Source organism: Panulirus ornatus, chromosome 55 (assembly GCF_036320965.1).
Source record: "Panulirus ornatus isolate Po-2019 chromosome 55, ASM3632096v1, whole genome shotgun sequence".
NCBI classification, from domain to species: domain Eukaryota; kingdom Metazoa; phylum Arthropoda; class Malacostraca; order Decapoda; family Palinuridae; genus Panulirus; species Panulirus ornatus.
Window position 1 is genome coordinate 26,824,084 of NC_092278.1, and position 15,423 is coordinate 26,839,506.

Consider the following 15,423-nt stretch of genomic DNA (forward strand, 5'->3'; position numbering starts at 1 on the left):
CGACAGTGTCGAGTGAAGATGATGGCATGTTGTGTAAATGAAAAACTCTGGTGCTGAAGGCCTCAGACTTAGCTGGCTATGTTTGCATGAAAGCAGGAGTTCAGGAATCATTGACTCACCTGGCTTACTTTACACTGTACGCTTATCCATTGTCAGAAAATAAGAAAAAAGAATGAGTTACTTAAAATTGCTAATACTTGGAGAAGTGAATTTCACACAGTTAGAAACTTTGGGGGATCTCTGCACACATCAGTATTTTAGTCTGATGAGTACATACTGGGAAGAGTTTCATCATCGGTTTCTCCTCTCCTGTCGTGAAGCATCACAAATCCATCCTACCATATTATAAAATGCAATAGTTCATTTGTTGTGAAGGCTCAAGTTAATGTTAGCACATATGATTACTCCCAAATTTTTTTACCTTTTTTCTGTAATATGATTATGTCTGTGTATGTACATGTATATACCTGGGGATAGAGGAGAAAGAATACTTCCCACATATTCCTGCGTGTCGTAGAAGGCGACTAAATGGGAAGGGAGCGGGGGGCTGGAAATCCTCCCCTCTCGTTTTTTTTTAATTTTCCAAAAGAAGGGACAGAGAAGGGGGCTAGGTGAGGATATTCCCTCAAAGGTCCAGTCCTCTGTTCTTAACGCAACCTTGCTAATGCGGGAAATGGCGAATAGTATGAAAAAAAGATATATATATATTTTTTTTTTCTTTTTTTTTTATACCTCGTCGCTGTCTCCCGCGTTTGCGAGGTAGCGCAAGGAAACAGACGAAAGAAATGGCCCAACCCCCCCCCATACACATGTACATACACACGTCCACACACGCAAATATACATACCTACACAGCTTTCCATGGTTTACCCCGGACGCTTCACATGCCCTGATTCAATCCACTGACAGCACGTCAACCCCTGTATACCACATCGCTCCAATTCACTCTATTCCTTGCCCTCCTTTCACCCTCCTGCATGTTCAGGCCCCGATCACACAAAATCCTTTTCACTCCATCTTTCCACCTTCAATTTGGTCTCCCTCTTCTCCTCGTTCCCTCCACCTCCGACACATATATCCTCTTGGTCAATCTTTCCTCACTCATTCTCTCCATGTGCCCAAACCATTTCAAAACACCCTCTTCTGCTCTCTCAACCACGCTCTTTTTATTTCCACACATCTCTCTTACCCTTACGTTACTTACTTGATCAAACCACCTCACACCACACATTGTCCTCAAACATCTCATTTCCAGCACATCCATCCTCCTGCGCACAACTCTATCCATAGCCCACGCCTCGCAACCATACAACATTGTTGGAACCACTATTCCTTCAAACATACCCATTTTTGCTTTCCGGGAAAATGTTCTCGACTTCCACACATTTTTCAAGGCTCCCAAAATTTTCGCCCCCTCCCCCACCCTATGATCCACTTCCGCTTCCATGGTTCCATCCGCTGACAGATCCACTCCCAGATATCTAAAACACTTCACTTCCTCCAGTTTTTCTCCATTCAGACTCACCTCCCAATTGGCTTGACCCTCAACCCTACTGTACCTAATAACCTTGCTCTTATTCACATTTACTCTTAACTTTCTTCTTCCACACACTTTACCAAACTCCGTCACCAGCTTCTGCAGTTTCTCACATGAATCCGCCACCAGCGCTGTATCATCAGCGAACAACAACTGACTCACTTCCCAAGCTCTCTCATCCCCAACAGACTTCATACTTGCCCCTCTTTCCAAGACTCTTGCATTTACCTCCCTAACAACCCCATCCATAAACAAATTAAACAACCATGGAGACATCACACACCCCTGCCACAAACCTACATTCACTGAGAACCAATCACTTTCCTCTCTTCCTACACGTACACATGCCTTACATCCTCGATAAAAACTTTTCACTGCTTCTAACAACTTGCCTCCCACACCATATATTCTTAATACCTTCCACAGAGCATCTCTATCAACTCTGTCATATGCCTTCTCCAGATCCATAAATGCTACATACAAATCCATTTGCTTTTCTAAGTATTTCTCACATACATTCTTCAAAGCAAACACCTGATCCACACATCCTCTACCACTTCTGAAACCACACTGCTCTTCCCCAATCTGATGCTCTGTACATGCCTTCACCCTCTCAATCAATACCCTCCCATATAATTTACCAGGAATACTCAACAAACTTATACCTCTGTAATTTGAGCACTCACTCTTATCCCCTTTGCCTTTGTACAATGGCACTATGTACGCATTCCGCCAATCCGCAGGCACCTCACCATGAGTCATACATACATTAAATAACCTTACCAACCAGTCAACAATACAGTCACCCCCTTTTTTAATAAATTCCACTGCAATACCATCCAAACCTGCTGCCTTGCCGGCTTTCATCTTCTGCAAAGCTTTTACTACCTCTTCTCTGTTTACCAAATCATTTTCCCTAACCCTCTCACTTTGCACACCACCTCAACCCAAACACCCTATATCTGCCACTCTGTCATCAGACACATTCAACAAACCTTCAAAATACTCATTCCATCTCCTTCTCACATCACCACTACTTGTTATCACCTCCCCATTTACGCCCTTCACTGAAGTTCCCATTTGCTCCCTTGTCTTACGCACCCTATTTACCTCCTTCCAGAACATCTTTTTATTCTCCCTAAAATTTACTGATAGTCTCTCACCCCAACTCTCATTTGCCCTTTTTTTCACCTCTTGCACCTTTCTCTTGACCTCCTGTCTCTTTCTTTTATACTTCTCCCACTCAATTGCATTTTTTCCCTGCAAAAATCGTCCAAATGCCTCTCTCTTCTCTTTCACTAATACTCTTACTTCTTCATCCCACCACTCACTACCCTTTCTAAACAGCCCACCTCCCACTCTTCTCATGCCACAAGCATCTTTTGCGCAATCCATCACTGATTCCCTAAATCCATCCCATTCCTCCCCCACTCCCCTTACTTCCATTGTTCTCACCTTTTTCCATTCTGTACACAGTCTCTCCTGATACTTCCTCACACAGGTCTCCTTCCCAAGCTCACTTACTCTCACCACCTTCTTCACCCCAACATTCACTCTTCTTTTCTGAAAACCCATACTAATCTTCACCTTAGCCTCCACAAGATAATGATCAGACATCCCTCCAGTTGCACCTCTCAGCACATTGACATCCAAAAGTCTCTCTTTCGCACGCCTGTCAATTAACACGTAATCCAATAACGCTTTCTGGCCATCTCTCCTACTTACATAAGTATACTTATGTATATCTCGCTTTTTAAACCAGGTATTCCCAATCATCAGTCCTTTTTCAGCACATAAATCTACAAGCTCTTCACCATTTCCATTTACAACACTGAACACCCCATGCATACCAATTATTCCCTCAACTGCCACATTACTCACCTTTGCATTCAAATCACCCATCACTATAACCCGGTCTCGTGCATCAAAACCGCTAACACACTCATTTAGCTGCTCCCAAAACACTTGCCTCTCATGATCTTTCTTCTCATGCCCAGGTGCATATGCACCAATAATCACCCACCTCTCTCCATCAACTTTCAATTTTACCCATATTAATCGAGAATTTACTTTCTTACATTCTATCACATACTCCCACAACTCCTGTTTCAGGAGTATTGCTACTCCTTCCCTTGCTCTTGTCCTCTCACTAACCCCTGACTTCACTCCCCAGACATTTCCAAACCACTCTTCCCCTTTACCCTTGAGCTTCGTTTCACTCAGAGCCAAAACATCCAGGTTCCTTTCCTCAAACATACTACCTATCTCTCCTTTTTTCACATCTTGGTTACATCCACACACATTTAGGCACCCCACTCTGAGCCTTCGAGGAGGATGAGCACTCCCCGCGTGACTCCTTCTTCTGTTTCCCATTTTAGAAAGTTAATACAAGGAGGGGAGGATTTCTGGCCCCTCGCTCCCGTCCCCTCTAGTCGCTTTCTACGACACGCGAGGAATACGTGGGAAGTATTCTTTCACCCCTATCCCCAGGGATAATATACATATATATATACACACACACACACACACACATACACACACATACGCACATACACACACACACACACATACATATATATATATATATATATATATATATATATATATATATATATATATATATATATATATATATATTCCTATGAGCCTATGGGGAAAATGAAACATGATAAGTTCCCAAGTGCACTTCTGTGTAATAATCACATCATCAGGGGAGTTACAAGAGAGAAATATAACAGTCAGTTGATATATATCGAAGAGACAAAGCTAGGACGCCATTTGGTAAACATGTGATTGTCCAAGACAGACAACATGCATTCATAAACTTATCATTTTACAAACTTTATCAACAATAAAGTTATCTAATTTGTATAGACCATCACCAATATGAAGATAATAATTCTTTGTGTATTTAATAATAGAAGATTCAACGATATTTCTCGTGGTAATAGAGTTAGAGTAAATAACTGAGATTGCATTACTCCAGTCAATACAATGACCATAGTTTTTAATGTTATCAAACAAGGCATTTGATTCTTGTCCTGTTCTTATACTATATTCATGTTGCTTAAGTCTAACGGAAAGATCCTTACCAGTCTGCCTAACAAAATTTATCACAATTTCCACATGACACTTTGTAGATGCATCCATGAATGCATGAACAGGGCCAATGTATAAAGGGAAAGGGGATAGAGGTGAGTGTCCAGACTACAAAGGTATAAGGCTGTTGAGTTTACCTGTTAAACTGTATGGCAGGGTATTGTCTGAGAGAGCGTAGGCATGTACAGAGCATCAGACTGAAGAGGAGCAGTATGGTTTTGGAAGTGGTAAAGGATGTGTGGATTAAGTGTTTCCTCTAAAGAGCAAGTGAGAGAAATACTTAGAAAAACAGATGGATTTGTATGTGGCATTTATGGATCTGGAAAAGGTATATGACAGGTGTGACAGGAATGCTGTTAAGAAGATCTTAAGAATACACAAGGTGGGAGGAAAGCTGCTAGAGGTAGTGAGAAGTTTTCATCAAGGGTGTAAAGCTTGTGTACAAGAATGAAGAGAGGAGAGTGAATGGTTCCAAGAGAAGGTTGGTACGCAGCAGGGGTGTAAGGTGTCACCATGGTTATTCAATTTGTTTATGGAAGGAGTGATACGGGAGGTAAATGTGAGAGTCCTGGAGATCGGTGAGCAAACAGTCTGTCAGGGTTGAGAGGGCTTGGGAAGTGAGCCAGTTGTTGTTTGCTGATAATACAGCACTGGTGACAGATTTGAGTAAGAAATTGCAGTTGAAGGGATTAAATGACCAATACACATAGTATGACCAATCCTCAATTGACAAAGAACTGTCTCAAACTGACAATTCCTTCTGAAAGAGGAAGGCCATACTTGAACAACTTTCTTTATCCCCCATAATGTGTTATTCTATTGAGCTTCTATGTCCCATTTAACTTGCCATTTACATCTAACATCACTATCTATTCTGCCCATAAAATCATTGAAAGTTATAACTCTTGTATAAAGATAGCTCTATAGAGATACTTTCGTCTCAGCATCTGTCTCATTACAACTCACACCAACATGTCCAGGATACCAGCAGAATTCTACAATTTTATGGTCAAAGTACAATTTCACAATCTAATCTTTGCCTTTTTGAACTATGGGATCCACTAGAGCAAAGTATGATAAATCTTGGTGTACACACTGGAAGTCAGAAAGGACTGTGTATTTCTGTGCATATATCAATCATCAGTTTACTCCCTACTTGAAAATTAATTAGTTTCATGCATTATTCTCATGTAATCAATCCTGTCACTACAAATCTGAAGATAGACTTCTTTCTCTAACTAAGTATCTTGATGAGTATGATAACATGCTACAGTGTCTTCATAAAACGATAATCAAAAAGATATCAATAAATATCACTGTGTTAACTTTGTCCATCAGTAAATAAGATTCTGGGGACCCGAGATCAAAAAGCTATAAATCAAGATCCCTCACCTGCTTCAGCTGTTTGTACCTCTTTCTCATTTATACTTCATTTTTTCAGAGAAGTTCCCTCTTCATCTACCTGACCACATTCATCCTAAACTTCTTTTTCGAGATGTACATTAATTCTAGTTCCTCCTCCTTTAGCAGATAACTTGCAAATCTTACTTATGCTTAGAAACTTTCACAATTATAGCAAAAGAATCTGAAGCATCTAGATACTTCCCTATACATAGAGAGTATAGATTAAACTGCCATACTTCCCTATACATATAGGGTATAGAGTAAACTGCCATACTTCTTTATTTTCTTATATGACATTATTCAATCCTATCAGAAAAGAAAAACAGCTAAACTTAAAACTGTACAAACAAAAATCTACTCCAAACTATGTACTATAAAGTACACAAAACTTGAAATTGAAAATAAAACATTAACTCCTACCTGTGTAATATTTATTTTCTACTTAAGTCACTTACAATTCCTTGCTACCAATCTAAACCCTAAATATGGCTAACCTTTTGTTTCTCTCCAGTTGAACAGAGGTACTTTCCGTTTGGGGACCAACACAGACTTCTAACAGGTCCTGGGTGTTCCCGCAGAGTTTTGAACATGTTACCATCATCACACATGTCCCATACCTGTATAAAGTATAAACTTTTAAAGTCAAAGGTTTTAAGCTCTTTCCATTTCACTAAAATAATACATCATATAAATTTTCCTTGCGCTACCTCGCAAACGCGGGAGACAGCGACAAAGCAAAATAAATAAATATAAATATAAATTAAAATGAAAAGAGTGGGATAAGAGATATTCATTAGTTAAAAGTCTATATCATAATTATAGTCCAGGCATACTTTTTGTTTAATGGATGAAAGTACATAATATTTTGTACCCCCACAAATTCATACTTTAACTGGTTTCCTTACCACATAGATAGATAATATAATGTACAAACTATCATGCTCAAATACCTTTTCAATCTCAAAGTTTTGGGGGTAAATCTCCATAAAGAAATCTTTTAGAGCACATACTAATAGCTTTTCAACTACAACATTCTTTCAATATTAAATTTACAATCAATCTACAACCAATTAATGAAGTACAACTTCAAAGTTGACTAAAAATATGTAACTACAGAAAACAACATAAGTAAGCTACAGTCCAAGACATACACTACACAGCCACATAGGGGTTTTGAAACAAGGGCACTAGAGTTACTTAGGTGGGTGGTCATCTCAGCCCTACGCAATGAAGCATCCACTTCACATTAGCCTGGACAAGTATATTCTTTAAATGCAAAAGTGAGACGGAGATGGATTGAGTATTTTGAGGGTTTGTTGAATGTGTTTGATGATAGATTGGCAGATATACGATGTTTTGGTTGGGGTGGTGTACGAAGTGAGAAAGGGTCAGGGAAAATGATTTGGTGAGGAGAGAAGAGGTAGTAAAAGCTTTGCGGAAGATGAAATCTGGCAAGATGGCGGGTTTGGATGGTATTGTAGTGGAATCTATTAAAAAGGGGGTGACTGTGATGTTGACTGGTTGGTAAGGATGTTCAATGTATGTATGGACCATAATGAAGTCCCAGAGGACTGGCAAAATGCATGCATGGTGCCAATGCACAAAGGCAAAGGGGATAAAGGTGAGTGTTCAAACTACAGAGGCATACGTTTGTTGAGTACTCCAGGAAAATTATAAGGGAGGGTATTGATTGAGAAGGTGAAGCCATGTACTAAACATCAGATTGGGGAAGAGCAGTGCAGTTTCAGAAGTGGTTGGGGATGTGTGGATCAGGTGTTTGCTTTGAAGAATGCATGTGAGAAATACTTAGAAAAACAGATGGATTTGTATGTACAATTTATGGATCTGGAGAAGACATATGATATGGTTGAGAGAGATGCTTTGTGAAAGATATTAAGAGTATATGGTGTGAGATGTAAGGTGCTAGAAGCAGTGAAAAGCTTTTACCAAGGATGTAAGGCATGTATATGCAAGGATGTAAGGCATGTATATGAGTGGGAAGAGAGGAGAGTGATTGGTTCCCAGTGAATGTTGGTTTGCAGCAGGGGTGTGTAATGGTTGTTTAATGTCTCCACAGTTGTTTAATTTGTTTATGGATGGGGTGGTTATGGAGGTAATGCAAGAGTTTTAAAGAGGGGCGACTACGCAGCCTGCTGGGGATGAGAGGGCTTGGGAAGTGAGTCAGTTGTTGTTTGCTGATGATACAGCGCTGGTGGCTGATCCATGTAAGAAACTGCAGAAGTTGGTGACTGAGTTTGGAAAAGTATGTGAGAGGAGAAAGTTGAGGGTAAATGTGAATAAGAGCAAGGTTATTCGGTTCAGTAGGGTTGAGGGACAAGTTAATTGGGATGTAAGTTTGAATACAGAAAAATTATAGGAAGTGAAGTGTTTTAGACATCTGGGAGTGGAGTTAGCAGCAGATGGAACCATGGAAGCAGAAGTGAGTCACAGGGTGGGGGAGGGGGTGAAGGTTCTGGGAGCAATGAAGAATGTGTGGAAGGAGAGCATGTTATCTCAGAGAGCAAAAATGGGTATGTTTGAAGGAACAGTGATTCCAACAATGTTATATGGTTGTGAGGCATGGATTATAGATAGGGTTGTGCAGAGGAGGGTGGATGTGTTGGAAATGAAATGTTTGAGGACAATATGTGGTGTAAGGCAGTTTGATCGAGTAAGTAATGAAAGGGTAAGAGAGATCTACGGAAATAAAAAGTGCGGTTGAGAGAGCACATGCCCTGGTTCAGTCCATTGACAGCATGTTGACCACGGTATACCACTTTGTTCCAATTCACTATATTCCGTGCATGCTTCTCACCCTCCTGTATGTTCAGGCCCCGATCGCTCAAAACTTTTTCACTCCATCCTTCCACCTCCAATTTTGTCTCCCGCTTCTCCTTGTTTCCTTCACCTCTGACACACATATCTTCTTTGTCAATCTTGCCTCCCTCATTCTCTCCATATGTCCTAACCATTTCAACACACCCTGCTCTGCTCTCTCATGCACACTTTTTTTATTTCTAGACATCTCTCTTACCCTTTCATTACTTAATCAACCTCCTACTACTTTTTTTCTTTTGTGCTTTGTCGCTGTCTCCCGCGTTTGCGAGGTAGCGCAAGGAAACAGACGAAAGAAATGGCCCAACCCACCCCCATACACATGTATATACATACGTCCACACACGCAAATATACATACCTACACAGCTTTCCATGGTTTACCCCAGACACTTCACATGCCTTGATTCAATCCACTGACAGCACGTCAACCCCGGTATACCACATCGATCCAATTCACTCTATTCCTTGCCCTCCTTTCACCCTCCTGCATGTTCAGGCCCCGATCACACAAAATCTTTTTCACTCCATCTTTCCACCTCCAATTTGGTCTCCCTCTTCTCCTCGTTTTCTCCACCTCCGACACCTATATCCTCTTGGTCAATCTTTCCTCACTCATTCTCTCCATGTGCCCAAACCATTTCAAAATACCCTCTTCTGCTCTCTCAACCACGCTCTTTTTATTTCCACACATCTCTCTTACCCTTACGTTACTTACTCGATCAAACCACCTCACACCACACATTGTCCTCAAACATCTCATTTCCAGCACATCCATCCTCCTGCGCACAACTCTATCCATAGCCCACGCCTCGCAACCATACAACATTGTTGGAACCACTATTCCTTCAAACATACCCATTTTTGCTTTCCGAGATAATGTTTTCGACTTCCACACATTCTTCAAGGCTCCCAGAATTTTCGCCCCCTCCCCCACCCTATGATCCACTTCCGCTTCCATGGTTCCATCCGCTGCCAGATCCACTCCCAGATATCTAAAACACTTTACTTCCTCCAGTTTTTCTCCATTCAAACTCACCTCCCAATTGACTTGACCCTCAACCCTACTGTACCTAATAACCTTGCTCTTATTCACATTTACTCTTAACTTTCTTCTTTCACACACTTTACCAAACTCAGTCACCAGCTTCTGCAGTTTCTCACATGAATCAGCCACCAGCGCTGTATCATCAGCGAACAACAACTGACTCACTTCCCAAGCTCTCTCATCCCCAACAGACTTCATACTTGCCCCTCTTTCCAAAACTCTTGCATTTACCTCCCTAACAACCCCATCCATAAACAAATTAAACAACCATGGAGACATCACACACCCCTGCCGCAAACCTACATTCACTGAGAACCAATCACTTTCCTCTCTTCCTACACGTACACATGCCTTACATCCTCGATAAAAACTTTTCACTGCTTCTAACAACTTGCCTCCCACACCATATATTCTTAATACCTTCCACAGAGCATCTCTATCAACTCTATCATATGCCTTCTCCAGATCCATAAATGCTACATACAAATCCATTTGCTTTTCTAAGTATTTCTCACATACATTCTTCAAAGCAAACACCTGATCCACACATCCTCTACCACTTCTGAAACCACACTGCTCTTCCCCAATCTGATGCTCTGTACATGCCTTCACCCTCTCAATCAATACCCTCCCATATAATTTACCAGGAATACTCAACAAACTTATACCTCTGTAATTTGAGCACTCACTCTTATCCCCTTTGCCTTTGTACAATGGCACTATGCACGCATTCCGCCAATCCTCAGGCACCTCACCATGAGCCATACATACATTAAATAACCTTACCACCCAGTCAACAATACAGTCACCCCCTTTTTTAATAAATTCCACTGCAATACCATCCAAACCTGCTGCCTTGCCGGCTTTCATCTTCCGCAAAGCTTTCACTACCTCTTCTCTGTTTACCAAATCATTTTCCCTAACCCTCTCACTTTGCACACCACCTCGACCAAAACACCCTATATCTGCCACTCTATCATCAAACACATTCAACAAACCTTCAAAATACTACATACAAATCCATTTCCTACTACTACTTCTACGTAATGTTTCTACCTAATGCTCCTGCCTAAATGTACCTACCAACTATTTCTACTTAATGTTTCTACTAAACACTCTTTCATAATGTTCCTAACCACTACTTTTACCTAACCTTTCTACCAAATGCTCCTACCTGCTACTTCTATTATCCCTACCATTTTGCTGAAAGGCAGGGTTAAAGAATAATACTCACCACAGAAAAATCTAGATATACGAAGAACAAGCTGTGTAAGTTAAGTATTGTCAAGTGTTATGTATGACAAGGAGAGGTTGTATGTCTGTGGACAGAATGCCAGAAGTGCACCTGTGGGTGAGGCAGAAAGTAAAGACAGCTGCCATGGTCAGAGGAGCGCAACTTGACAACCACTAAGAGTTGGTTCACTATACAGCCGTCACTATCTCTTCCAAAACCCTGGCAGTTAGAACTGGTAATATACCTCCCTGGTCTTTGGCTGCTTACTAACTACTACTTAAAGTTAATAATGAATAGAATTGAATTATGAATAAAATAAAGATGCTTCTAATAACTAACCTTAATTGTACAATCCTTTGATGCTGACACAAGTCTAAGGGAGCCATCAGGAGCAAAAGCAAGGTCAGTAACAGGCTTCATGTGGTCTGTCAGCTCCAACAATAGCTTTCCTGTAAGTTAAACTTATGATGAACTTTATCATATTTAAATATTTAGCTAATTCTAGTACTGTATTTGATAAGTAGCTCTGTATGCAGAACCTTTTCAACACTTTCTATTCTCTCCTGTAATCAAACATGCTTAACAAATAAAGGAAACCCAGTTTCCTGAATTCAAAGCCAGATGGTGCATTCAAAATCCTCTTACGACAATATCAAGACAATGAAAAAGTACCCTTTGTTGTACTAGCTTTACGCTTTTTTGACTTGTGAATGATTATCATACAAATGAGCCTAGTACAGCGTATGCAAAGAAATCTTTATCACCTAACCACACCATAATACTGCCAAAAAACAACCTAACTACTGCCAACCCAGTTTATTCATCCGTCCATCTACCAAAGTGAGTACACTCATCTCCACTTACACACAAGCCTACCTACCCACCATCTCTCCACATAAAATACCTTCAACAAATATTAAGAGAATATCATAAACACTGATAAACATTCCGTTTACCTGTGTAAGGGTCCCAGATCCTGATTCGACCATTACTGTGACCTGTTGCAAGGATAAGATCTTTTGAGAAATCAAACCGGGTCCAATACTCCTTCTTTACTGGAACTAAATCCTGCTCTGGTGTACCAGTGCCAAAGGCTATACTTGTGACAGGGAAGCCAGCATCAATACTGATCTTTTCAGTGAAGAGTTCATAACCCTCTGCATCCTGGTTATCATATGACTGTCTGAAAATTAAGATAAAAGGAAAATGACATCCTTTCTCTACAGAAAATGTGCTCAATACAGTATATGCAATATTCTTGCTTACTACTAGTTGTGCAGCTATTGTATGAGAAGACTTAATCACCAGGTTACAAATATTCTTATAGTATTGGTAAAATTCCAGTTTACCTTCATTTCAAAACTAGATAATATATTTGAATCTGTTTTGTAATGATAGGTAACAATAACAGAGGTAAGACTTGATTTAAATAATTATTTTCTATTCTACAATACATGAGGGAGGTCTATGAAGCTCAAAAAAAATTGGGGGGAACTTATTATAAAAGAAACACCAGTGAAAATCAATGAAAACAATAAACATCTCATAAAACTTTTTTCTTTAAATGATGAAATTCACCTGATTTTTGATGTTTGAAAACTATGTTGGCATCCAGCTGTTCAGTTGGCTTAACACTTTTTGTCATTTCAACAGAATGTGGCGTCAAGGATGTGTTTTGCGAGGATATGCTGGGAAATATCACCAGTTCTGTTAAAGTCTATTGTCCCTAGTTTTGGAAGGGTGGCTGTGGGTATTTGAAGCAATGAAGGATGTGTTGCTTGAGGTTTGTGTGAAGATGCCTCTAACAACCAACTTTAATACAGTAGTACAGTCCTTTGTTGCAAACAAGTCTAAGGGAGCCATCAGGAACAAAAGGAAGTTCAGTGTGCAGATGAAAGTGAAATAACTTGGTTAACTCTGTTGTAGGTAATGAAATGTAGGTAATGAAAGGGTAAGAGAGATGTGTGGTAATAATCAGAGTGTGGTTGAGAGAGCAAAAGAGGGTGTATTGAAATGGTTTGGTCACATGGAGAGAATGAGTGAGGAAAGACTGACAAAGAGGCAATATGTGTCAGAGGTGGAGGGAACAAGGAGAAGTGGGAGACAAAGATTTTGAGTGATCAGGGCCTGAACATACAGGAGGGTGAAAGGTGTGCAAAGAATAGAGTGAATTGGAATGATGTGGTATACTAGGGTCGACGTGTTGTCAATGGATTGAACCAGGGCATGTGAAGCGTCTGGTGCAAACCATGGAAAGTTTTGTAGGGCCTGGATGTGGAAATGGAGCTGTGGTTTCGGTGCATTACACACGACAGCTAGAGACTGTGAACAAATGTGGCCTTTCTTTTCATTTCCTAGCACTACCTTGCGTGCATGTGGGAGGAGGGGGTGCTGTTCCATGTGTGGCAGGGTGGTGACAGGAATGGATGCTCTGATCACAACCTTTAAGTTTTTAAAACATATCAAAGATATGGACAGTGAACAGCTCTTTAAGAAATATAGGGATAGAGCAACCAGAAAGCTAACATGAAATTTAGTAAGAAACTTGTCATAAAATGTAAAGAAGTACTTTTATAGTATTAGAAAGTTGGATGAATGGAACAGAATGAGAGGCCATGGTTAATGCAGTAACCCTTTATAAATTTAAGATGTATGATGACAGAACATCCAATAGATGCACTCTACACATGTAAAACTCCCTGTCCATACACTACAAATAGGTAATTACACACACACAAACACATTACTGCACTGGCAATTATAAACAAAGTCAAGCAATGGAAGTAAAATAAAAAATAATATTTTGTTTTGTCAAAATCAATACAGATAACATTATCTCTGCATACAATAACATCATTATCTCTGGATGAAATAACTATAAACAACATCAGCTATAAATGCAGTAACAACAGAGACAATATCATCTCTGAATATTTGAAGCTAATAACAACACTGACAATCTTAGCCCTAATTCTGAAGGGTCCTGAAAATATTCAATATAGTTTCATCTCGTAAGTCATAAAACATTATGTAATCAACAAATGAGTATAGATATGCTTGGGGAGATGCCTTTTAACATTACACCACAGGATGCATTTAAGACATTCATTTATATAACACAATACAATATCTTTATGCTTGATTTCATGGGAAATTGGTAATACCAAACAATATAGTAGTACTGTATTTCATATTTATCCAAAGTGATACATGCAGACATTATAATACTCATTATCAAAAACATTTTACAGATCACATAAAGCTTCAAATAAACAAAATAACTTACATTCTTTATCAAATGTGTTCTGCCTGCCTGAAATACCATACCAAGCGTGTTCTGCCTGCCTGAAATACCCTACCGGGTGTGTTCTGCTTACCTAAAATACCATACCAGGTGTGTTCTGCCTGCCTGAAATACCCTACCAATTGTGTTCTGCCTGCCTGAAATACCATACCAAGCGTGTTCTGCCTGCCTGAAATACCCTACCGGGTGTGTTCTGCTTACCTAAAATACCGTACCAGGTGTGTTCTGCCTGCCTGAAATACCCTACCAATTGTGTTCTGCCTACCTGAAATACCCTACCAGGTGTGTTCTACCTATCTGAAATACCCTACCAGGTGTGTTCTACCTACCTGAAATACCCTACCAGGTATGTTCTACCTATCTGAAATACTCTACCAACTGTGTTCTGCCTACCTGAAATACCCTACCAGGTGTGTTCTACCTACCTGAAATACCCTACCAGGTGTGTTCTACCTACCTGAAATACTCTACCAACTGTGTTCTGCCTACCTGAAATACCCTACCAGGTGTGTTCTACCTACCTGAAATACCCTACCAGATGTGTTCTACCTATCTGAAATACTCTACCAACTGTGTTCTGCCTACCTGAAATACCCTACCAGGTGTGTTCTACCTACCTGAAATACCCTACCAGGTGTGTTCTGCCTGCCTGAAATACTCTACCAACTGTGTTCTGCCTACCTGAAATACCCTACCAGGTGTGTTCTACCTACCTGAAATACCCTACCAGGTGTGTTCTGCCTGCCTGAAATACCCAACCAGGAGTGTTCTGCCTGCTTGAAATACCCAACCAGGTGTGTTCTGCCTGCCTGAAATACCCAACCAGGTGTGTTCTGCCTGCTTGAAATACCTAACCAGGTGTGTTCTGCCTGCCTGAAATACCCAACCAGGTGTGTTCTGCCTGCTTGAAATATTCTACCAAGTGTGTTCTGCTTGCCTGAAAAGGATACTGCAGCTTGGAAT

General features: G+C 40.3%; 1 protein-coding gene across 5 annotated transcripts in view; it reads right to left on the bottom strand.

The window, feature by feature from the left end:
• LOC139765620 (WD repeat and SOCS box-containing protein 1-like) overlaps positions 1–15,423 on the bottom strand; it is a 193,098-nt gene that overhangs the window by 71,166 nt on the left and 106,509 nt on the right. For all 5 annotated transcript variants that reach the window (XM_071693289.1, XM_071693287.1, XM_071693290.1 and 2 more), the window contains 3 exons: positions 12,113–12,339; positions 11,496–11,605; positions 6,535–6,657 (listed from right to left, as the gene is read on the bottom strand). In XM_071693289.1, the coding sequence (XP_071549390.1) occupies positions 6,535–6,657; positions 11,496–11,605; positions 12,113–12,339 (460 nt within the window). The remainder of the gene's footprint in view (positions 1–6,534; positions 6,658–11,495; positions 11,606–12,112; positions 12,340–15,423) is intronic.